Genomic DNA, 24,840 nt, shown 5'->3' with positions numbered 1-24,840 from the left:
CCCACGGCCGGCCCCGCTGGCGGTGTGACCCGGAAGTGTTCCCGCGGCACTTCCGGCGCGCCGTCCGCTGCGCGGCCCGGCCTGGTGATGTGAGCGCGGTTCGGCGCCGGAGCCTTCTCCTTGCGTGAGTGCCGGGACTGGGGCCCGTCGGCGGCGGGCGGGTCGGGGGGGATCCCCCGCAGATCCGAGAGCCGGTCGTGGGACGGGGGGCGGCCGCCGCGTTCTCCGGGCGCTCGGAATCGACCCGAGCAGCCGCGGCCCGGCCCGGCCCGGCCCTCTTGCCTCAGCGGGCGTCGGCAACTCGGCCTGCGGCGGGCGCTTCCGCGCTCGGAGCCGTGAGACCGCTGTCATTCGGGAGCGGGAGCCGGGAGTTCCCGCTGTGACCGCCTGCGGGTGGGTTTCCTCCTTGGAGGCCGGCAGCTCTTTGTTAGGGCTGCACAAAAAGCTCGTGGGTATGCATTTCTTTTCCTTTCCGTGCTCACGAACAGCGGGGGAAGCTGTCGTTACGCTTTCTGGGCGCGATGTGAAAAACATACGGAAGGAGAGCTCTCGTTGTGTTAGACGTGCAGTACCGGGCAGCGTGGGTTCCCAGCTGCACACGAAGCCGGTGGGCTCACTGCTGGGACAGGAATGGCGCTGAGCGTGCTGCTCCCACACCGAGCTTCTGCACACTCGATGCCAGAAGTGCCTCTGCAAAGGCTGTGCGTTGCTTTGTTTGCGTTACAGAGAGCCTCGACAGTGAGCTGCAGGGCTTTGATGGACTACTGGTGTGGGATTTGGGTTTCCTCAATTTGGAACAAAGCCAACGGAGAGCTCCTCATTTCCACACCTGTCCCAGGATAGTTTTTTTCTGTGCCTCATCTGTGGTGCTTTTAGTGGCTTAAATGATTTGAATCATCACATAGGTGGTTCTGATAACGGTATTTGAGTTAATCTGTATGGAACTTAAATGGGGAAATGTCCAATCTAAATGCAGATGTAGAGGGCTTTTCTAAGGCTCCACATGCACATTACATTGTCGCTCTGCAGGAGGAGTCTCTTAATCTGAATTATTCCCCACTTAATTCCTCTGACTTCTACATTTAGAGTACCAGGTGCACCATGGACAGATTTTTTCCAACTTTGTCCAGGAGTGATTTTTGCAGCTCTGTTTTTGTAAACGTAATGTAACATGAATAGAAGGCCGTTGGCTTTACATCCAAATATGTGATGGTCAGTTTGAGGAAGAAAAGGATGTTTGCCATAGTGATGCTCCTGGTGGCTGGGAAACTTCACTTATCACCTGGTTGGATTAAAATCCCAATTTGTAGCCATGCACAAGGATCTCAGTTCAGTAAACATTTACCAAACAAGTGCTTGTTTGGTAAACGTGTGTTCATGTCAATGTTTTAATGTTTTATTAATGTACTTTGAGGCTCTGTTAAATGGGAATTTAAGAACAGGGAGTGCTGGGAGGGTGCACAGCATCTGCCTTTAGCAGCATCTTTCTCTGGTGTGCAACCTGCAATTTAAGGGCCGTGTTTGCTGCGTGCAGCCTGCAGATGTGTGCGTGGTGTCTGTGGGACTGCAGCAGGCTTTACTGAAAGCAGTGATGCTGGGCATTTGTGAGACTGAATCCTGGGCAGAGGGTTTTCAGCCTGTTCACCTTGCACCTGATGTTCACAAGCTGCATGCTGGCAGCACATCCCACTTCGCTCCTGTTTGCAAGGAGCCTTCAGAAGGAGTTGCAGAGAGAGGATCTATGGATGTGAGAGGCTCAGCTTCCTCAGGGCTTTGGACAGAGTAAGGCATGCTGAGGGCTTTGCCAGTGGGGTGTTGAGGGCATCCGGTACTCCAAAGCTGAAGGCAGCTGTTGTTGCTTCCGTCAAATGGTTTCAGGGAGAGCTGCTTGACTTGCTCTGTCTGTGTTACCCACTAGCATGGCATTTGGGAGGCTGTTACATAATCAACTTTCTATTTGAATAATTCATATGCACACGCTGCTGAAACATAAAAATTCCTGGTGGAGACTGGTGTTCTGTTGTTGGTTTTTTGTGTGTTACATCACGGAGGGACTGGGTTTTGATGAATCTGTGTGTTTTCAACCAGCATAAGTCGTTTTTCAATGCTCATGTTAACAGCCACAAATTTAGCTAGAAGTTCAGTTGTCTCTTTAAGCAAGAATCTCACCTCAAGTTAGGATATGTCCTGACCAAGAACCTGGTTGAATTGAAGCTTGATTTTTATTTTATTTTATTTTTTTTTAAGCTCCCTGAGCATTAAAGACTCAATTATAACTCAGTCTGGTTCAGTGAAAGCTGCATTCTGAAGGCTCTGAAAAGCAGTTGTGCTACGTGGCTGAAAAAGGGAGTGGATGAGTGAAGATCTGCATCAAGAGCACTTGAATAAAACTTACTGTTTTGTTTCAAAAAATATTTCAATATGCAAGCTATGTAATGCAGAGCAGAGAGAGTGGGAGAAGAACACTTGATTGGATTCTTGTGCAAACTTAGCAAAGAAGTTTCAGCGTCTTTTTCTTATTAAGATATGACAGCTAGCTTTGTAAATGCCATTTAATTGCATTAATCCATGATTTGTTTATAGAACAGTCTTTACAGTGATCCTTCTTTCTTAATGCTTTGTAGCACTGTATATTAAAAGCTGTGCTTTGATCATCATTATGAATTTGGATCATGAGGCATCTCTCAGTATCTGTCAGCTTTTCTGCTGGTCTCTCTCAGTGCACAGCAACTGATTTGATTGCATTAATATGCACCCAGTGAAGTCTGCTCCTTTCTGTAGTTGTGCGCTCTGAGACTTTCTTATTCCTTGACAGAGCTGTGGAAAAGTCTCTTTAGAGGAAGACCTAAAATGCATCATCTCTATTCTTGTTTTGTTTGAATGGAGCATTTTGGTTGGAAGCATGTACCCGTCATTGTGTTAGGCCTCATTCACAGAGTGAGTTAACCTCTGGTGTCTTTCCGTACTGCTCTTTACAAACAGTACACAGGATGGTTTTACTGTTTGCAGGCTTTCTTTTCCTCATTTCATTGGGTTATGCTATTTTGATTCTGGTTATGCAGTTTTCAGTCATCCAGGAGTCCAAGCTGAATCTTTCATCTGAACTGAGTTGTACAGGGAGTGGGCTTCAGCTAGCACTGAAACATCACTCAGAGATGAATGCTTACTGTAGGCACCTCTGATTTGAAACTGGGAACACTAGTCAGTGGCTTTCTTCCTCCTGCTCTGGGTGAGGATTGCTACAAGCAGTGTTTGTGGTACCACCGTGTCTTTTTTACTGTTCACAGTTCTGCAAGCACATTTGCAGGCTGCTCTTTGCTGCACTGTTGCTTGCTGTGCTTATTCAGTGGTCATGGCCTCACTGACATCTGCTTTCTTACAGGGAGTGGATCCCCAATGTCCTGCCATGGATGATGATAGCCAGGATGAACTGATAAATAAGAATGCTGCACTAGGCAAGGGCAGAAGGCAGAGTCTAGCACTCCTCAGTGAAACAGGTAAATGCAGCCTCTCTGTGCATGCACATTTCTAGTTCTAGGGCTGAGAACCCCCTTTCTTAATCTTCAAAAAGAAATGAAGGTGTATTTGTGACTATTTGCTTCTCTTTTCCTGAGAAGTTTTGTTTTACTTCCTAAACGCCTGTGTCTCAGACTGCTATCATGCTTCCTTTAAGTTGCTGAGATCTGCTTGCTTTGACACTGCTGAGAAGGTCACTGAGAAAATCTGGGTTTTCACTTTTTTATATAACATCCCAAGCAGGGATTCTGGTGTGTCCTTCACTGTTCTGCCCATCCACATATCAAATAGATACTTCCCCTTTTTTCTCCTTAAGAAAGCAATGGTGGAAACAGTTGTGAGTCAGAAGGTGATACTGGAAGTGAGGAGGAAGAAGATGACACAGAGGAAGAGGGAGGTGAGGAGGACAAGGAAGAAAGTGAAGATGAAGAATTAGAAGGTAGGTCTGTTAATGTGCATAACAAATATTTTTTTTCAATAATTGGAGGAAGAGTGGGATGAAAGATTTTCTTCCAGGAAGTAACCATTGAAATGTAAATCTGCAGATGTTGCTGTGTTAGGGTATTGGCCAATGCCTCCAGTAATAAATAAATAAGTGATATTTCCCAATATCTAGGTTTGTAAAGTGTTTATATGTTTGAGAACAACCCACTGGCCAAAATGATGTAATTACAATCAGTAGGAGTGACTAACAGTGAGGGGTTCCCAGAGTGAGTTGAAAAAGATTGAAGTTACAGCAGTGGCTCTTACTATTTTTTCCACTTATTAAAGTCTGCTTGTTTCAGTTTGCTTTGGAGCTTTAAAATGAATATTGTGATAGGGAATTTTGGGAATAAATTATGGTTGCTCTTAAGGCTTGGTAGGAGGGAAGAAGGTGACTTAATTTTTCTGAAGTAACATCCCCATTCACTTATTAAGTTTACTAATTTGACTGAAAACCTAGAATGTGGATGCATATGCTTCTGAAACTGCTTCAGTCAAATTATCATTTGGACAGATAGAAACTGTTTTTCATTGCATCTTGAAGCTAACTTGGGTACAGTTTTCCAAGTTACTGATTGAACAGTCTAATTCTGAAAAGTTGATGGTAGGTGCCAGGAAGCTTTATTAATTCATCTTTTAGAATAATCTCTCCTGTTTTCAATCAGGAAAAATTCATAGAAAACACAAGGACTGTATTTTTTGTTGTTGTTTTTTTAAGCTTTTTACATAACTTCTCATTCTTGAAAATAGCTACTTCCCAGGTTTTAGGGAAAGACATGTCTGTATTTTGTACTAAACATGAAGATACCTCTCTGTAATGTCTGAGTGTCTAAAATGAGTTTCACTCAAACTCAAGTTTATTTAAGCAGTCTCCAGCTCAATATCTTAATCCCTTTGATCATTATTTATTTGTGAAATCTTTACCTATTCCACAGGTAAGTATAAACTGCTGCTGCTTGTTCTCTGGAGTGCCTGTTAACCAGAAGAAAAGTTGGATGCGTGATAATTGTGCTTTTAACTTCCATGGTATCCTGAAGCATCCTCCTCTCTTGGTATTGTGTTCATCTCTTGTTTTTCTGCTGTCTGTCCTTCTAACATCTTGCAAAACTAGTCACGTTTTAAGGCTTTTTTTTTTTTTCCTTCCAGAGTAATATATTCCTTTTTAGTGGTGGGATTTAGAGAGAAAAAAAGAATAGAAAACAGCAGAAACCATTACCTTGAGCTGGAAGGGCTGTACTTTGTCCTTGACTTACTTGGAATTCTCTAGAGTAATATTTCCCACACGTGCCCCCTGCCCTTGCTGCCCCTTGCTGAAGCCCCACAGCATGTGAAAGCTGTTTTTCATCTCTCACTTTTTAAAACTGTGAAGATGATGATGAAGAGGAAGAAGAGGAAGAAGCTGAGGCTGCTGTGGGGGGAATGGCCAGTCCTCTCAAATTAAAGCCACACATGAATGGAGTGAACATCTCCTCTGATGAGGATGGTGAAAACTGCCCTATTTGCCTCAACACGTTTAGGGATCAGGCTGTTGGGACTCCTGAGAACTGTTCCCATTACTTCTGCTTGGACTGCATAGTGGAGTGGTCAAAGGTGAGCTGTTTTGTACTTGATTTCCTGCATCTTTCTGATGTGTTCTGATCTCTCTGATTATATTTTCTGCTTCAGTGAGAACAGATCATGTAATGTTTATATTTGCTTTCTTGAACTTTTCCCACATAGGTTACTGCTTTATTTGTTAGGATTCAGAGTTGTGAAGTGTGGATCTGTTTCTTGCACCCATCCTGATATGTTCTGTCCTCTGAAAGCTGCCATACCAGAGCAAGTGCATTTCTAGAAATCTAGAATTCTTGGTTTTAAGTCAAGACATCAGTAGAGTTGGTTTTCTGTGTTTATAGTCATATATAGCTCATTAAATTCTGTGCTGTGGCCTCAGGATCAGGGTTTGTTGCAACAGTGAACACTTATACAAAGGAAAGATGTAGAGGATGACTAAATGAGCAGTTTGCTATCAATTCAGTCTTTTTCAGTCAAAGTTACATGCCACCTGTTGTAATTTCAGTAATCAAAGTCCAATGATTTTAATAATTCAGGCTTATTTAAACGGGCTTGCAAGTGATTTTGAGTTGCTCGTTCCTAAAGTGTCCTAAAACATGAACCGTGTTTCAAGGCCATGTTTGGAAGAACTGTGATGTTGCTTTAGCAATTGAATGCTAATTAAATGACTTCAGTTCTAAAATAAAAGCTTTGCTGAAAGTTCATATTTTCTCTCTTACAACAGTTTGTTTATAAACCAAATAAGTTAGATTTAAGTGCTTAAAATGTGTACTGCATTCATTTAATGCTTATTACATGAATAATTTAAAGCTTGCTTTCTAGAAATTGATTCAAGATTTCTTTATTAATTGTGTGGTAAAAATGTTTGGTTGGTTGTTTTTTTTTTCTGCCTAGAATGCAAACTCTTGTCCAGTGGATCGAATCCTCTTTAAGTACATCAGCATTCGGGCACATTTTGGTGGTAAAGTCTTAAAAAAGGTAAGCTTTCTATTATGGTAAACAAAAAAAAGGGGCATATTGCCACTAAACAGCTGTTCAAAGACTTACCTTTTCAGCATGTCAATCTGGTACTTGGCAGCTGGATCAATTCTTTCCTATTTTGAGATTGCCTTTTAAGGAGATGTTATAGCTCCTTAAATATATATAACCATATATATGTGTTTTTTTTCCTGTTTAATCACGTTTCCTATATAACTATGTGTGGAAGCATGGTATTGGCTTTGAAGGGAAAAAGGATTGTTTGGGTAACTGCATTTTTTTTGTATAATGGATGTTTGACTCTAAGGTGTTCTGCATCAGTAAACCACTTTGCATAGGGAAGATGCCCAGTGTAGTGCAAGTACTGCTGTAATACAGAGAAGATCAATGTAGGTTAAACGTGATTGATTTGTTCTTTATGTCTTCCTACCAGCTCTATTGTGTAGCAGTTGGCTTTCTAAGGGGAGAGAGGAGCCTGCAGTCAAACTCTTAAAGGCACAGGTTGAGTCTGGTGGTGGTCACTCAAAAAAGAATACTGAGGAGTTGTCATTGCCTTATTATTAATCAATATCTGAAACATACTGGTATTTAGAGGACATCCTTGCTCTCATTTGTTTTCTCTTTGGATTCTTTTTTTCTTTGTTTGATACTTTTGATCTTATTCAGGAGTTTTGACTTCTTAAAATACTTTTCTGTGACTGTCAGTGTCTGACAATAGACAGTTCAGTAGATCTCTTCTAGTATTTGCTGTGTTCAGTGATCTTAATTGAAGGTTCAAGTGTGCAGCAGCCATTTTGGTTAATTCATTTGTAGATTTTGCTCTGGAGTTACTGCTAATGTGACAACAGATATTAAAAGTGGCATGTTCTGCATTTCATATGAATGTCTCTTTTATTTAGATTCCTGTTGAGAACACAAAAACTCAGGGTAATGAAGGAGAGGATGATCCAACCTTTTGTGAAGTATGTGGCAGAAGTGACCGAGAGGATCGCCTGCTGTTGTGTGATGGCTGTGATGCAGGGTAAGATATACCAAAATGAATACAGCACCTGTGTGACTGCAGAAAGTACTGCAGGGCTAGCCAGTGTTTGGTCACCAGGCACCATCTGCTCTTTGGATTTCCCCTTGCTGCTCTCCTCAGCCTTGTCCTGTGGCCAGACTTACATCTGTATATTTATAGCACAGACATGCCCATGATGTGATGAATCCTTTTCTGGTCATGTAGCTGTGGAGGGAGCAGGTTTCCTGCATGGATGATGTAGGTGTGTTCTCCTGTTTTGATGCCATTGTATGATCTGATCTGCTGTTGAGTGGTTGAAGATGTTTGTGTTTATCCATGTAGTGCATGGGTGCATGAGGGAATGAACCTACATCACTTATGCCTCCTTAAGGGGGTGCCTGACTTGTTCCTGTTGACTAGGCTTTAGTGCTGTTCGTAAGAGCTCAAGATAGACAGTTTTCATTACATTTTGAGGTCCTTTCTTTGTAGCCACAGCTATTAAATTATGTTCTTCTTGCTGTGTCTACCTGACAGAGGTTTGAATGTGATTTTGAGTCTGTGATCTTCTGGTAGAGTTTAAACTTGTTACACTGTTTGAATCAGTCTTGCAGCATTGTCAGTTTGATGTCAGAAGTCAGCAATTGAACAAAATCAGATACTTGTTTGAATAGGTAAAATAAGCTCTTAAAAATCTTTCTTGCTGAGCTTACTAGATAGCCTGTGGGAGGTAAATGAACAGCTGTATTCTCTTTGTGGGTTTTTTGTGTTGCTCCAGGATGTGATTAGAGCATCAGGTGAATGCTCCTTCCTTTTTCTTTGTCCTGTGGCAATTGCAGTGTGTTATCAGACAGTGAATTTTGGCATGGGAGGTGAAGCAGAGAACTTCACTCTTTATACTTTGAGATTTGGCATCATGCTAGGTCAGAAGTAATATGATGTTTTCCTGTTCTAGAAAAAATACTTAGAAATGCTGCTAATTGAAGCTGAAGCTCTTACTTGAAGCCTATGATCTTGCAGTGTTCCTTGGCTAAGGATCTGGGTCTTAGCACTTAGTTTTCATGGGAAGCATTTCATTTATTGGGAAGTCTTTTCAGCAGTGTGATTTGAACATGAGTTGAGATCTTCTGTGCTATTGATTTGTGTTGCTTTGTGTGTTTTTTACTTCCTGAAAACAGAATTGAACAAATTAAGGAATCAAAGTTGGGTAATGTTAAGAGGCTTTCCTGGACACCTTCCCTTTAAGTGGCTGACAAAGCTAGTTGCTCAGCATGTTGAGTAGAGAACAGTTCAAAATTCCTGAGGGAGCATCCCACTCTCTTATTTTCCTTTGAGATTTGTTGAGGATAAGCACAGTCCTCTGTAAGACAGCATTTCAAAGTCCAGTGATTAGCCTCCATTCTGCAAGTGGCAGAGTGGAGCCATCATGTGATTATAGAGGGATTCTTATCACTAATTGTTTCTTTAATCAGCCAAGATGTATGTGGGATTGAGTGCGTTTATTCAACCTAAGGCATTGCAGATGCCCCGTGACTAGTCATACAAAGTAAAATGTTCAAGAAAATACCAGTGGTAATCCCACACTGGTTCTCTGGAAATTGATGCTGTTTCCAGATTGTCTTGTCACTGATTCAATGACTTCTTTCCCTTCTCTTCACCATGTCCAGTTTGGGCTTTGATTGCACATTTGTTGCAGCCTGTGTTCAAATGGCAAGTAATATTCTGTATGGTGAGGGAAAGACTCTTCTGAATGTTTTTGAGCCTTAAGTGCTCAGAACACAATCTGGAATTAAAGACCATCATGCAACAAGCAGATAACGTTGTCTCTCTGGAGACTGGTAGGTGCAGATATGTGGGCCACAGTATCAAGCTTGGGAAATTGTTTCTGCACTTAGGATTACTGCCTTATTTAGGATGTGGATAGACATAAAAAGCTCTTGTCCTTTGGTAAGGAGCACATTGTTTGATTTATTTATTTATTTATTTATTTTCTTTTTCAAGGTATCATATGGAATGCCTTAATCCACCTCTGAGTGAAGTCCCTGTAGATGAGTGGTTCTGTCCAGCCTGTGTTCCCATGGGTGTCAGTGCTTCTGCAGGTAAGGATTTTAGCATTGTTCATTAAAAGTAAATGTTTTCCTCCTGATTTAAATGCTGTGAGGCATGTGGCCTTTTGAAGTCATGTTTGACTCCTGGATTGATGTACTTGAAAATAATTGTTAGGCATTTTGTCCTTGAAACCCTTGATTGAATCATAGAATGGCCTGGGTTGAAAGAGACTACAAATGATCACCTAGTTTCAGCCCCTGCTATGTGCAGGGTTGCAGACCACCAGACCAGACTGCCCAGAGCCACATCCAGCCCAGCCTTGAATGCCTCCAGGGATTGAGAAGGGAGTCTTGTAACTGTAGATCAAAATCTTAAGAAACTCCACATACTGTATATTATAAGCAGTCTTCAGCCTTCCTGAGGCTAGCCCTGGGCTTCAGTACAATTGTGTTGTATTGCACTGAAGGTAATTTATTAGCACCCTGACCTGAGATTGCTAAAGTAGCAGTGCTTTCTGTCACCTAGAAAATCTTGTTTCTCTGTAACAATCTGCAGCAGTGTTGGTGTTGTCTGTGTTCATTTCTCTTTGAGGAGATCACATCCATGTTTGAAGGCAATTGATTTAGGAAAGGGAACTTTTTTTTGTCCGAAGTTCTGGAAATGCTTTCACCTGTAGGAAGAAAAGTGACGTGGACATCTTTTCTTTCAAGATACAGATCATGTGAGTGAAGAAGAGGTTGCTGCACTCATGGCTGATGTTACTCCTACCACCAGCAGGCTACGTCCTCATGTCCGAACCCGAGCTATAGCCAGGACTCGGCAGAGCGAACGAGTTAGGGCAACAGTGAATAGAAACAGAATAACAACTGCACAGCAAATTCAGGTACTTAAAAATATTTGCTCCTGAGCTTCTGGAAGGATTTTATAGAAGAGCTGAAATAAGTCCCCACATTAAGTAACTAATCTGTCCGAGTGTTGACTGTCTGTAGCAAAATAGTCAGGAGCTCTGGAGTGTTGGGAGGGGGTGGTTTTTCTATTTATTTGTTTCAGATTTGTCATCATGATCACTATAATAGCAGGAGAGAAATTTTGTAGCAAAACCCAAATCATCTGAATTGGAGCTCTAAACATAGTCTGAAGTAGGTGGTTTTTATCATATCCACCCCATTGCTGTAGCTGAACGGAGAGGAGAGTTAGGGACATTCTAGGGTTATGGTTGGCATGAGTATGGCCAGTGTAATGTAGCTATTCAGAAAAACCTGCTCATAACCTCTTTCCAAGCAAAGAAAAGAACTGATGCTTCAGAATGCATACACTTCAAATGCATTTGAGTGTGGCTGACCGTTAGTCTAGAGAAGAAGAGAAATTTGAAACCTTATAGGAACAGTCCTTGCTTATCACAAGGAAGTGGTGCTCTGAAGATGGACTCGCACCTACTGTTTCAGTGAGTTCTTTGTGGGAATTTGAAATGCTGCTGCTAGTGGTACTGCACCTGGGCACATTTACCTGAGTATTAAATAATGAGGATTTTAAGATGGGGGACCCATACTGCATTGATTTTCAATATTTGCTCGTCATGCTTTGTTGTGTGATGAACCAGAGTTCAGTTCAGTGGATTTGGAAGTTCTTCTTTGTGGCTGTACACTCTTTATGAAGTTAATGTTAGGATAGAAAAGACCTGTAGTGATGAAGGAGTCGGAGGGGCAAGGTCAGGTTCTCCTTCATGTGGTAATCAGTAGGTGAGAAAAGTGGAATAAGTGCTTTACTGGCAATTTATTTTTTCATGTTTCTCATTTGAATTTCAAATTGCATTTGTAACCAACTTGCTGCTGATCTTAAACTGCCTGTATCATGTATCTTCTAATTTCACACACAGCACGTGCCGAGGTACCTCATGTCCTCTCTTCTGGATGAAACTATTGAGGCAGTTGTAGCAGGCCTAAACACAGCCATCTACCAGCGTCCTCTTACCTTGCGAGCTCCTGCTAGACAGAAGAGAAAAACAGGTAAGAGCATCAGGAGACTTCTATGGCTTCCATCTGCAAGAACAAAATTTGAGGGTAAAAGAGCTCGAATCATACAAAATATTTCAGAGCAGCTGTATGTAGTCACACCTGTGTATATATACACAACTTTTTATTTAAAAGCATCCTTTAAAATTAAATGATTTCACTTCTGTTTTATGCTGTCGCAGCACACTGTATATCACTTTGAGCTGCTCTGTATACTATGAGAATACAAGAAGGGGAGTGCAGGGAACAGTGCAGCACCAGCACTTAGCCAGATACTTGGTTGTCTTGTGTCCCATCAGGTAGGAGGAGGAAAGCAGCAGGCAAGAAGAGAACTCAGACAAAATCTTCTACTGGGAAGAAAACATCAGGGACACAGGTGAAGAGACGCAAGCGTTTGATGAAGAAGAGAAGAGGAAAAAAGATAAGAGTAAGATCACGTGTGAGTTTCTGCCAGTATCAGAATCCACTGACTTTCTGTCACTTAATTTATAAAAGCATTATAACATGGTATTAAATGTAAAAATGCTGTCTTGCAGTAGTAGTGGATAGATTTTTTTTTTCTGGTGGAAATATCTGTAGAATGTGCACTTCAGAAAAGTTGTTTGACCTAGAAATGAATTGCAGCTTCTAAGCAGGCCTGCTGGATTTGCTGACAAATCCTGGTACCTGAACTGTAGGAATCACGCTGAAGGATGTCCCACAGGCTTTGTGTTGTGCTCTTGTCATAAAGCTCTAGAGTTTCATCAATATTTATGCAAGCTCAGTTAAATTTTCACCACCTGTTCCTTTTAACAAGCTATGGATATTTGTGTCTATGTTGTTGCAAATCCAATTAATCAGATATAAGGGCTCTCAAAATCCCTTTCAGTTGTGGTTGGTGTCCTGATAGGAACTACACTGAGTACTCTGACAACTCGACTTTTGTCCTCAGCCATCTTAGTGGGAATTTAGACCCTATGTACAGAGCTGACGATTTTCAGTGACAGTCTTGTAGAAATTTAACCTGTCTGGTCACTGAAGTTAATATGTGCAGTCTATGTATGATGTGAAATCTAGGCCATGATTAGAAGTTCCATAAATTTTTTGAAAGCAAGTAGATGTATATCATTTCTACTGATGGTAGTAACCTGGTCACCGTACTTTGGCTAAGTGAAGAATTTGTACCTGCCTTGAACATACAAATAACCTGTCTTTGCATCTGTGTAGGTAAAAAATGAGGTTACTGCTCGCTCCCGCATTGCAAGAACACTTGGTCTTAGTAAACCTGTGCATGGGGCCTCACTTCCTTCCATGTACAAACCAACAGAGCCCTCACTTGGTCTGATGAGAGCAGATATTGGTGCAGCTTCTCTGTCTGTGTTTGGAGACCCATATGAATTGGATCCTTATGAAGGGTAAGACATCATGAGTGTACAAGACTGTAATCCAAAGATAATTTTACAAGTCTTGAGTTGTTTGTACGTATGCATGGATGTATTTGTATCTTCATGAATATTTGAAACCTGGGATATTTTGAGACTTTAACAGTTCGAGTACTGGCTTATATTTTGGAAAAGAGCTTGTGACTTTGTGCAAAGAGTGTAAATGTCACATCTGAAAATAGCTTCAGATACACAGTTAACAAGTACAGCATTACATTATTGTACTTTCTTCCCTCCTTGGCCAAGTTGCTGAGCTCTTAAAGAATCAACCTTCTTAAAACAGGTTTGCTGAAATGGTAAGCCTCATGAAAATCTTTCATAAGATCTTCGGATTCCAGCCTTTAAGTAATATTGTAGGAGTCAGGTGCTAATAATTCTTTGTTTATTCAAAGATAGCAGAATTTCTGTTATACAGTGAACAGTAAATTCATGTAGAATTAGGTGGACCTGTGAAGTTTTTGATGCTGCTTCTTTCCTGTTCCTTTCTCCAGATGCTTTGAACTAAGGAGAAATCATAGTATACCATAATTTTTATTAGTCTTAAGCTCTGGATTTTGGAAGTTATCAAATTTCCTACTGAGCAAACCTTTTTGACAGTCTTGGAAAGAAACTACGCATCTAATACTTCAAAATTAAAAACCTACATTTGAATCTTTCTTTTGTTACACAGTTCTACTTAGCAACGGAAAATAGATATATGGCACAGGTCCTTATGCATCATAATAAAACAACTAATGCTCTCTAGGCATATATGTTCTAATGGTGTTATCTATTCATCCATTTGGCAGTAATTTGAGGGTTTGTGTATGTTCAATCTACCCACAGTAATGAAGAGGTTCCAGCAAATCCAGATTCACCACTGAGTGCCAAAAGGAGAGTTCTCTCCCAGTCAGCATTGAGGTCTCACCGTCCTGTAGCTAGACCTGTTTCTGTGGGACTTCCCAGGTAAAATTCCATCAAGTGTTTCATTTGTTTTGTTCTTTTTAATTGTGCAATGACCTGTCAACAAGTGATCATTCTGATCTAACGTTTTTCTTACCATGTGTATTTTGAAAAAGCATACACAAGCACACACAGGTAAATAAATAACCACAGCATTTTACACAAAAATTACTCTTTATATATTGAAGGCCCCACATGCATTTTTGTATAATAGCACTTACAGCTCTTAACTTTCCCACTGAAATTTCAAATTGATATTTTTACCCTGGTCTCTCTCTTACTTTGAAGTTTAGGTGTAAAACAATTGCTCCCCTATTTAAGAGGGCAGAGGAAATTAGTTGCATGTCTACTAGGAGAATAGGAGAGAATGAGGGATGTAGTTGCATCACCCATTTCCTATGCTGTTTGTTGGAACTCAGAAAACTGGAAGAACCTGTTTGAACCTGCAATTTAACAGGTTCTATTAAATTGTTCTGCTCTGCTTTGCTGTCTGACTGGTGTTTTATTTCCTGTATGTGTGTACGTGCATGCATGCGTGTGCATGAGTCTCCCACTACTAGCCCCAGTTGGGTTTCAAGACTGGGGCACGGAATGCAGTGCAGAAGGGTAGGGCAAAAGGAGCAGGAGCGTGACAAGAAGAAAAGGGTTGAGGAAAACAGCTGGAACACGTATCAGCTGAGTCACAGAAAACTGCGAATCTGGAGGAGTTGAAGATTAGGAGAAAAGGAAGCTCATCCTAAATGGCTAAATGTTATAAGAGGTTTACATGGCTGTCTTCTAATGCATCTGACTTAAGGCAAAGATTTGTTCCTTGGGATTAAGATTGGATATATCTATGATAGCTTGAAGTACTTCTCTTTCCCATCTCTGTCCTGCAGAAAGCCTTCCAGGAAGCTTTGCATGTCCTTTGAGATAGTTTAAGTAGCACACTGTTTAGAAGGTAAAAATGTTTAGCTGAAATCCAATTTTTTCTAAAGGTTTGAATTGTCTGAACTACGGTGAGTTTCTTTTTTGTTTTTTTTCTTTTTTTAAAATCTTAAATAATAAACAAACAGCAAACCAAACATACAAGCAAACCACTATAAGCACTCAAACCTTTTAAGTCCTTGAAGACAGGCTTAAATAAAATAAAATGAATCCAATAAAAATTAGTAAAATCATGTTTCAAATCCAGAGGAGTTACAGTTAAAACTATATTCTGAAGACGGTGTAGTGCACAAAGAGTAGTGTTATCCCATGTGTGGGAACAGTGCTGGTTTTCAGCGCAGTTCTTTGCTATGCTCCTAGCTACCCTACCAGTAGGCATCTGTGTAATTTAACAACTGATGGGACACACTGATTTAAGCTGCATAAAGTTGTTTTTTTTGTTTGTTTGTTTTTACACAGTAGCGTAGGTTTGAGGAGTATGCTTCTGATTCTGTTTTGATAGGAAGAGAGACAGCTGGGATGGAAGTATCTCTGTGAAGTGCTGAACAGTGGCTTATCCTTCACAAATACATCTTAGCTGCTCTAAAAGTTAAATCGTGATGCAAAACATGTAAAAAGCATCATTCTTAAATAAGATTAGAAGTATTTGCTTACCAGAGGTCTGTGTTACGATTACATGCTTCCTATCTGGTGATATTCCTGTGGGGATACTCCTCTTTGACATAGAGATGGGAGCTGAATTACTCTAGTGAAGCCAAAGCTATAAGTGAACTTCTCTGGCTGACCTCTGTTTATGCCCTTGATTTTGGTTTCTTTTTAATGTAATGTGTGTGTATAGAACAAGTGCTGTAAGAGTAAAGGAAATGTAACCCCTCTGAAACATGCAGAAGCAGTGTACCTGCCTTGAGTCCTGACCAAGAAGCAGAAGCTGCTCCCGTGCCTGATCTGTTGGGTAGTATCCTGTCTGGACAGAGCATCCTCATGATGAGTAGTTCTGATGTGGTTATCAACAGAGATGGTTCTCTGACAGCAAAGAAAGCAGGTAAGGGTTTGGCACTTGATATTGTAATTAGCCTGTTTGTTTTATCCCTGTCTGTCCTGATTTTATTTCAAAAGTACATGCTGTGTAGTCTTATGCTTTGTAATAAAAAGTAGAGAATTGGGTAGAGCAGAGCAGTCTTAGTACCCTGATCTTCTGTCGTTTGTGATGCATTGCTGCCATGCCTGCAAACTGTCCTTCAGTTTAAAGAGTGTGATGAGGGCATTGGCAAGAAGTTTATTTTCAGAAGTATGGAATGTGTGCTCTGCAGCTGTGTTTTTCACTGGCATGCTATTCTTTAGAAATACTGTACTAATTGAATCTGAGAGCATTATTCTTAAAATTACTGCTGATAATGTCCTCTGCTACAGTCATTTTTATCAGTCGGCAATTACAGGATGATAAACACGGATCTAGTTACATCTGCAGAGCAGAATAATTTGTTTCCTAAATATTAGCTGTTACCTCAAGGATGCCATTGTCTGACATTAAAACTTGATCATCCGACCTAATTAGACTGCCTTTTTCCTACGTGATATGTCTGCAAGCTAAAGTGGAACTCAGAATAATTTGCTCCATATTTATTTTCATTTCGGGGAAAAACTATGAAATGTGCCCGGAAAAACTTAATTATTTGCTTGTATGCCATAGCTCCACTTCACAGAAAATCAGTAAAAGACTCACGAGTGGATGATGGTTCAGGACATAACCCCCAGCTGAGTACGGTGCACTCAGGGACCATGACAGGCAACTCCATTTCTGGACCTTTCGTTTCTTCGGGGCTGAATACTCACTCTAGATCCACCTCATCAAGCTTATTTTCATCACCTTCACCGAACAGGACTGAGCCTGCAGCAAACCCAGCACAGACTACATCAGAAAAAGCAACTGTAAAATCAGAGTATTCAGTGACACCCAAGGTTGTTCAGACTACTCACAGCATAGCTAGTCTGAACAGACGTGGTTCCAAGTCAGATGAAATGCCCAGATTTAATGGAAACTCTAAAAGCTTTGCACGAACCGATTCATCTTCAAAGCCCCTGTTCTGTAACTTGAATTCTGGTTCAAAAGCTGTAACTGTGAGGCAACCATTGAAACCACCTCCCAGAAGAATTGACATATTTGAGCTTCCCAGGATACCAAAGATTAAAAAGGAAACCAGCAGCAAACAGGTGGATTCAGAACCCACAGGAAGCCAAAGCTGTGACATTCCCAGCTCCTGTATAACCCAGCTGACTGGCAAAGAGAGCACTAATCAGTTGGGAAAGGGTAGCAAGATGGAAAGTCAGAAGTCAAATGCCAGGGAAACTCAGCAACAAACACGTACAAGCGGGGTATCTTTTGCCACCAGTGCAGGCATGTATAGCAGTTCTTCACTACTGGGCACTTCAAGAAGCAAAGGCTCAAGTTCTTTTGAGAGTTTTAAAATTAATATTCCTGGGAACACAGGACATTCCAGCAGACTGTCTAACCCAGGATTCTGTAACACCTTCCGCCCTGTGGATGACAAGGTGCAACAGAAAGAGAGTCCTTCAGCAATTTTCTCAGTTAAGAAGAAACAAGTCAAAAGTGAAATATATGATCCCTTTGAGCCAACAGGGTCAGACTCAAGTTCAGCCAGCAGCAGTCCAGAAAGGCTTGGCTCAGGGATTCCACTAACAAATATTACCAGGACGATTTCCATTGAAAATCCAAAAGTTCAAACATTTCAAACTGTTCGTCGTTTTACCCCTTACACGGTAGAAAGTATCTTTGGATCTGGGGCTGAATCTGATATACCGTCTAGTAATACAGAATCTCATGATGATGTGCCAGTAGAAAGTAGGATTGTAGAACAGATTTCTGATACAGAGGAACGAGACAATATGGATGAGGAAGACTTTCTGAGCAGTCCTTGCACTTCATCTGTTGTTAAGCAAGTTTCAAATGCAGAGCACTTAAAGGAGGAAGGTAGAGAGAGCCCCGATGTGTTCTTCAATGCTGAAGAATTAATTAGACCTAATATTAACGTGAAACTAGAACCAGATAGTTCATCAAAGAATGATGGGCAGCAGAAAGTCCAGAAGACAGAGCAAACAGAGCGGCGATCACGTTCCAGATCCTGTTCAAACTCCAGTTCCCGAAGCAGGAAGAAGGCTAAAAGGAAAAAGGCACTTGTCAAAGAGCGGAAGAGATCCCGATCAGGGTCTAGGGGCAGAGCACACTCAAGGGACCGAAGCTCCAGATCTACCTCTTGGTCAGGTGGAGAAGAGAGCGGTAAAATACACACATTGAAATCCAAGAGCAGGAGGTCTTCTACTGACCGTTCCAGCAGTCACGAACGATCCAAAAAAAAGAAAACGAAGGATAAAACTAAGGATAAAAAGGCAAAATCTTCTTGGTCTAGGGAGAGAAGGAAGTCTAGGTCACGTTCAGGTAGTCCTGGAAGTAATTCTGAGTTTTATGAAAATAGGAAAAAGAAAAGACGGTCTCGATCAAGGTCAAGACGGAGGGGTCGTTCCCGATCAAATAGTATTGAGAGGACAAAGAGGCGGAAACACAGGAGAGACAAAAGCTACGAGAGGTATGATAAAGATAGCAGCTTGAGGTCAAGAGACAGAAAGAGATCAAGATCCAGGTCTCGAGAGAAGAGAAAGTGGAGGTCTCGGTCTCGGTCTGCATCTCGATCGCAAGAGCACAAAAGCAGCAAATCAAAAGAGAAAAGACCACGATCGAGATCACGTTCTAAAGAAAGAAAACGTAAATCAAAGGAAACCTCGCTTCCTCCTCCACCAGAAAAAGAGCAAAGGCCTCCTGCTGAAAATGTACCCAGCTGTCCAGAGCAATCCCATTCCTTCAAACAAGAGCCGAAGGATGAGCTGGTACTAGAACAGCTTTCCGTAACCATCCAACCAAATGTCAAACTTGAAGAAATGCAGACTGAAACCCCAGTTCAGCAGAGAGAGGCTCAAGAAACTGCAAAGGCAGAGGCCACCTGTGAGGTGGTGGCAAGTGAAACTGCATTCCCTGTGCCAGAGATCACAAATGTTTGTGTTCCTATTGTTAATGTGGATTCTTTTGCTGAAACAGAATTAATGAATACGAGTGAGCCAGGACTGCTTGGTGGCTGTAGTAATACAAACCTTGAGATTACAGTTAAAATAGAAAATACTGCGTTATGTCCACCTCTGATGGAACCACCTCCAAAGAAAGAGGTTACAATGCATGCTCAGACCGAGGCTGTACCAGTTCAAAGCTCCTCTCAAACAACAGATTGTGTGAGAGAAGTTAAAGATGAGTGCCTTGTGGCCAATGAGAAGACCAGTAATTTCAGTCAGCCTGAACTGGAGGTGGTATCTCAGGGTCCTGTGTTGAAATCTAAAGCACCTGTGAAGAGAGTTACCTGGAATCTTCAAGAGGAAGAAAGCAGTGTGTTGTCTGCTGGAAGAGCTCCAAGTAAGTCTCTTAGAGAAAGCAAACAACAGGCTGTGTAAGGCTTAGGGTGGGGGTGCCTGTTGTCTGGACTGGGATGATCCTATGGTTCTCAATCCTGAAAGCCTTGTATTTTATACTTGTTCAAATAACAAAGTGAGTCGTGTTAATGAATTGGAGAGGACGTGCTGTCGCTTTCAGAGCTCGTCTAGCCAGTGGCAACTAGGTTGGCTTTGAAGCACATATTGCAACCTGATCTCTGAACTGACAGTCTGCACTGTATGTTTTTTATAGTTAACTGGGATGATTTTCCTTCAGAATTTAAGACTTTTCAAAACAGAGTGGTGTTACACATCTCTAGCTTGCTCCTGTGAGCTGCGATAAGCCAAAGCTGCTAAGAACAGTCTGACTTGGCTGCCTGTGCTGAGTGTATTGACAAAACTGTGTGGTTCTCATGGAAACCCACTAAAAAGCAATTGCACAAGTGGATGATAAGTCCTCTATTATCAGAAGCTTTAAAATGTTAATGATTGCTAAACAAAGTCCTTTATAGACAGCCTTGTTGTTAGATCCTTCATTGGTTTCTGTGGTGTTCTGGGGTGCTTTTCGTTTAATGTACAATTGCTTTGAATCTTTGACCCATGAGGTTTATTTTGTTCTCTATTTTTTATTTTTTATTTGCCCCTTCTCTTGGGAACCCAGGGATGCCGTTTTACAAACTTCAGCGAGCAAAAGAAGGGGCCTGGAAAGCAGAGGACTTGAACCAAACATTAAATCAGGTGCAGTTAAATGAGCCTCCTCCAACCAATTATATGATTCCTGAGCCTATGTTTCCTGATCTAGATTCCTCTCAGGTTGGTTCCTATTCTGACAGCCAAGTGTCATGGAAGGCATCTCACCTCATCTGTGCCCTCGTTGTGCAACACCCTCCACTCATGGCAGAGTTGACCTTCCTCTTGCATAGTGCATTTCATAAAGCCCATACTCTTCAGCAATCCTCTAATCGCTTTATCTTTTAGGTGGCTCTTACAGTTGAAGAAGCAAGTTTTCCTTTCATTCTGCACTATATGTGCAACTTCTGTTTTCAGCACTTACTTGATCAACAGTTATCTTGCTTGAGAAGCTGTCAGCATCTCACTGATCGTAATTAGGCTGTAGGATTGGCCTGTTGGCATTAGTCTGTGCCATCAGTCTTTGCCTCTACACTCTTCATCAGTGAGACGCTGACTGGGGCTCTTGCTAGTTCCTGGTGTATAGAGGGGTGGACTGTAGCTTTCCTGATTTAAACTAATATTTTCCTGCCTATTTCAGTGGATAAAAGGTACTCTGAAAATCCTCATCTTGTGAGTGCATGCATTAATGAAATTGTATCTGGTTCACAGGTGTACTGTCAAAATATACCTTTGACGCCACCTCTGCCCTCAAGCCTTCCCCCCTACGCACCTGTCAGCCAGCCCACGGTTCAGTTCATCATGCAGGGCAGTCTCCCTGCACTGGGCTGTGTGGCAGGCCAGAGCCTGACTCCAGAGCCAGGCAGCCTGGCTACTGCATCTGAACCAGGAATTCAAGCTGCGTCTGTTGGAAATGAAGAAGAAAAAATCAAAGCACCGAAACCTGAAGTGGATAAAACGAAGAATGAGGAAGTGAGTGAATGCTATCAAGTGGCAAATGCATAACTAGAATTGCACGTGCAACCTGCAGTCCTGTTAATTGAAGCATTAGCCATTATTTAGAAATTAGAAACGGTACACAAATGAGCTGTTTATTTGAACTTATTTCATAACTCTTAGAAAACCTTGATTTTAAAGTATCTCATACATTCTGAAACTTTCTTGAGTGAATGTTTGGAAGTCCCTCTCAGAAAACCAGGATGTCCAGGCTTCTCCAAACACCTGTTTATTTGTTTTTTTTTCCTTCTCTCCCTCAGTTTTGAAGTAAACATCAATATAGAGAGGTAGGACTGTATCCTGCTGCTAATCAGCAGGATTAAAAATGCAGAGATAGTAAAATACTCTGGAGATTTTGCAAGTGCTAGTCCTTTGCTGCTGAGTTTTGGATTTGCTGTACAGACCATCTGCTCTAAGCTCTCAGTAGATGTTAACATAAAAACAGTTACTTTGCCAGATGTTTTACTTTCTACTATAAAGTTAAACTGGTGAAAAGATGAGCCCCACTGAACCCTCATTTCTGAGCAGCAGTTTTTAGGAATTTGATCTTACAGAGTAAGTTCTGATGCCATCTCTTCTCCTTAATTTGTAAGCAACTCCATAATTTTTAGAGCACTTGCAGAGATACCTGCGATTTCTCTGTGTGGCTGCGAGTTGCTGCTTTTAGATTCTGTCACTATTTTGATGGACAGATCTACAGTTTACTTCAGAGCTTCTGGAAGAGAAGAAGGAGATGAAGATTAATAAGTGGGTGTTATGTTTGTTTTTTAAAAACAATTTTTCTGAGACAGAATAGTGTTACACAAAGCAAAGATTCCTCATAGCATAGAGGTGTGCTTTGTTTCAAGATTGTTAAAGCAGATCCTTTGAGACTGTTTCTTACATGGTTTTTTGAAAGGTGAAATGAGTATTTTCATTATTCGTGCACTTCTGAGAAAAATAGATTCAGAAAGTGCTTGCATACTAACACATGGTAACAAACTTTTCCTTGTTGTGCAGTATATGAAGAAGCTTCACATGCAGGAAAGGGCTGTAGAAGAAGTGAAACTTGCTATCAAGCCCTTTTACCAGAAGAGGGAGATTACAAAGGAGGAGTACAAGAACATTCTTCGGAAAGCTGTGCAGAAGGTAAGGTGACAGCAAAGGGAGGAGCTGTGCAGTTAATGAAACAGGTGGCTGGACTATCAATTGCACTTGCAAGCTTCAGTGATTGTGCGTAATTAATGTGTGTGATTAAAATAGCAGATCTTTGGACTCTGACATGTCTCCACAGTCTTGTGTAACGCATTAGTTGCTTTAAGCAAGACTGAGCAGTGCCATTGAGAGTATCAGACTGTTCCTTTTATAAGTTGTTTTCAGTGGCATGGATCAGGTGGCTTCAGCTGCCTCGGCTGAAATGTCATGTATTTTGAGTGGAAAAGGTTAAATCTCCTTCATTAAAAACTTCATCCAAATTTGTCAAGCTGCTTCTCCTAAAGTTAAGAAATAGTTTGTTGATTCCTTGGGCACCTGTGATGTCCCTGAACTTTAGAAGAGGGCTTAGCTATTTGGCTGACATTGACTTTTGTCTCAAAACTAAGTGCTGACCAGATTGTGGTTTGGAAAAAAAAAAAAGTACCTTATCACTAGAAAAATACACGTTGTCTTGTGAAAGCAATTAATGTTGAGGTAGTTAAATGATACCCTGGAGAACTGTTCTCTCTCTGCCCTGCCTTCCTGATATTGCTGGAAAATTCTGTCATAAATCGGAATTCCTGAGATAATGACTGCAGTTCTGCATCTTCTCCTGCATGGTGTGTATGAAACACAGATCCAGTTCGCAAAAGAAAACTGAGCAAAACCAGTTGCTGAAGTCACAGAATGCTTCTCTGAACAATGGTTAAGTTTTTAGCCCTTTAGGAGAAAGGGAGCAGATGCTACATGCCTTAAAATAGGCCCTCAAAACTGACATGTTCTTTGTCTGAGCATTCCTCCCTCTAAATAATGACCCGGGGGAAAAAAAAAAAAAGGAAATTAACACTTATTTACTATGTATTGTGTGGAATTTGCTGGACAATGGCTGTGCAGTTTGGTATGTTAAATAGAAACCACAGGAAAGCCCTGCAATACAAATGTCTAATTCTATCGGTGGAAACACTTCTGCATTCAGGTAGTGCTCAGTAGATAAGTGCTGGGGCAATTTCTGGAGTGCTTAAAGTAAAACATTGCCAGTGAGCACTGCTCCACCTATTGCAGTGGCAGAGGTGTGAAAGCATGACACTGTTCAGCTCCTGGGGCTGGATATTACTTGTGTAGAAGAGGCAAGCTAGGGTTACAGGGCAGCTCTGATTTTGAGAACTTCTTACCTACTCTTTGACTGAGCATAAGGACTGTGCTGGTGTTCTAACACAGTTCTTGTGGGTGCAGTGATACACGTCTCTGTGGAAGTCATTAGCTTAGGCCGTTGCGCCAGGTTGTTCTGACACTTGGAAAAATCTGCTCAGTAAGTTTCACTGTAACGGAGCAGAGGCTGAACTCTTTAAGACAGACCATGAATTGCAGCAGTTATTGTGGATAGGAGTTTGATATGACATGTTCGAGTGCATTTAGACCAAGATATGTTGTACATTTTACAGATAACTATAGAGGATAGACCTACCCTGATGTTGGCTGAGAACTTTATTATCCTTGTTGAGTTGTCTGCTTTACATGCCCTGGTATGAGGCTCTAGAGCCTTTGCAGGAGTTGGTTCTTCTGGGAAGCTTAGGGTTCCCTGATCACTTGTTGTCTTCCTGAACTGTTGTGATACCTTTCACTGTCTGAATGCCTCTTCTAATCCCTTGTAGATCTGCCACAGCAAAAGTGGAGAGATCAACCCTGTGAAAGTAGCTAACCTGGTGAAGGCATATGTGGAAAAATACAAACATATGAGGAAGCATAAGAAGTCTGATGTTGAAGATACTCGTGAAGTGGAAAACTGAGAGCAACCTTGCAGCCAATGTTACTTGACTTGAACTTATTTTGGCTGAGAACATTGTTCCAGAAGGAAAAACAGATCTGCAGTAACATCTCATCAAAAACCAGTTGCAGAGAAGCAAGTTTGTAATAGGATTTATCTGCTGAACCTGCTTTTGAATTGTTTCCATATGGGAATGAGCTTGGAGTTTTGTTTTTTTTTATTACCTGTAGATGTAGAACTCAATAACAATCAAATGCCTCAGACCAGCAGAGTAATTCCAGGAGAAACAAAGAAGAGATTTGTGTTTAGGACTCCCGGATTGCTACAGTTTTCAGGGTTACTTTGATCACATTTTTTGGGCTGTGCACCTGTCTTGCTAAAAGTTTGAAACTGGACACCACTTTTCATATACAGTATATTGAGAGTTATATACTGTTTCCCTTGTGTTTATTTATCGAAATATGGATTGTCTTTAGGAATTTCTGATTTAATACTTGAAATGTGGTATTTTTAGCCTGCTCGATGGTGAGCGAAGCTTTACTCGCTCTGTCGTCTGGGGATTGCAGAAATGAGCTAACCTTTATAAATTGACTTCAGAAACACCGCTCGAGATGTGGTGTTTATTTTCATTCTGTTGGAAGTATCTCGTTAGTGAAAAGTTTAATTTTGGGGAGGGAGATTATGTTGCACTTCTGTAAATAATGCACTGATGGCTGGTTTTATGTCTGCCTTTCAGGAAAAAAATGAAACAAAAAGCAAACGTTGTGAATTTTCAGTAACAAGCTTGAGGAACAAGAGTGAACTGATGTACAAAGCAGAAATGTGACAGAATTTATAAAGTTATTTTGAATGGTTTTAGTCCTATAGCAGGTGTCATTTGTTTGCCTCTTTCTCTGGCCATTCTGT

General features: G+C 41.3%; 1 protein-coding gene across 3 annotated transcripts; it reads left to right on the top strand.

The window, feature by feature from the left end:
* PHRF1 (PHD and ring finger domains 1) lies at positions 1 to 24,788 on the top strand. 3 transcript variants are annotated; one of them, XM_031609019.2, is made up of 18 exons: positions 1 to 124; positions 3,383 to 3,497; positions 3,833 to 3,955; positions 5,369 to 5,589; positions 6,448 to 6,531; positions 7,431 to 7,552; positions 9,530 to 9,627; positions 10,288 to 10,460; positions 11,454 to 11,583; positions 11,889 to 12,028; positions 12,796 to 12,983; positions 13,836 to 13,955; positions 15,767 to 15,921; positions 16,570 to 19,353; positions 20,032 to 20,108; positions 20,712 to 20,972; positions 21,996 to 22,124; positions 23,822 to 24,788. In XM_031609019.2, exons 2-18 carry the CDS (start codon positions 3,407 to 3,409, stop codon positions 23,954 to 23,956), a joined length of 5,031 nt encoding a protein of 1,676 aa, XP_031464879.2. In that variant the 5' UTR covers positions 1 to 124; positions 3,383 to 3,406; the 3' UTR covers positions 23,957 to 24,788. The 3 variants fall into 3 exon arrangements, with proteins under 3 accessions (XP_031464879.2, XP_031464880.2, XP_031464878.2); XM_031609020.2 differs by having other exon boundaries at positions 5,360 to 5,589; positions 11,889 to 12,016; XM_031609018.2 differs by having other exon boundaries at positions 5,360 to 5,589.
* Positions 24,789 to 24,840: the final 52 nt, after the last annotated feature.

This window comes from Phasianus colchicus, chromosome 5, assembly GCF_987193195.1.
Source record: "Phasianus colchicus chromosome 5, bPhaCol1.hap1.1, whole genome shotgun sequence".
Classification (NCBI taxonomy): Eukaryota; Metazoa; Chordata; class Aves; order Galliformes; family Phasianidae; genus Phasianus; species Phasianus colchicus.
This window is presented reverse-complemented; position numbering and strand designations above follow the sequence as displayed.

Bases quoted from the DNA above. Each gene is read 5' to 3' on its own strand.
- PHRF1 (XM_031609018.2), top strand. From the start codon at position 3,407: ATGGATGATGATAGCCAGGATGAACTGATAAATAAGAATGCTGCACTA. The intron at 11,584-11,888 runs GTAAGAGCATCA...GTGTCCCATCAG, and splicing joins TAGACAGAAGAGAAAAACAG to GTAGGAGGAGGAAAGCAGCA. The intron at 20,109-20,711 runs GTGCAGTTAAAT...TCTGGTTCACAG, and splicing joins TGAACCAAACATTAAATCAG to GTGTACTGTCAAAATATACC.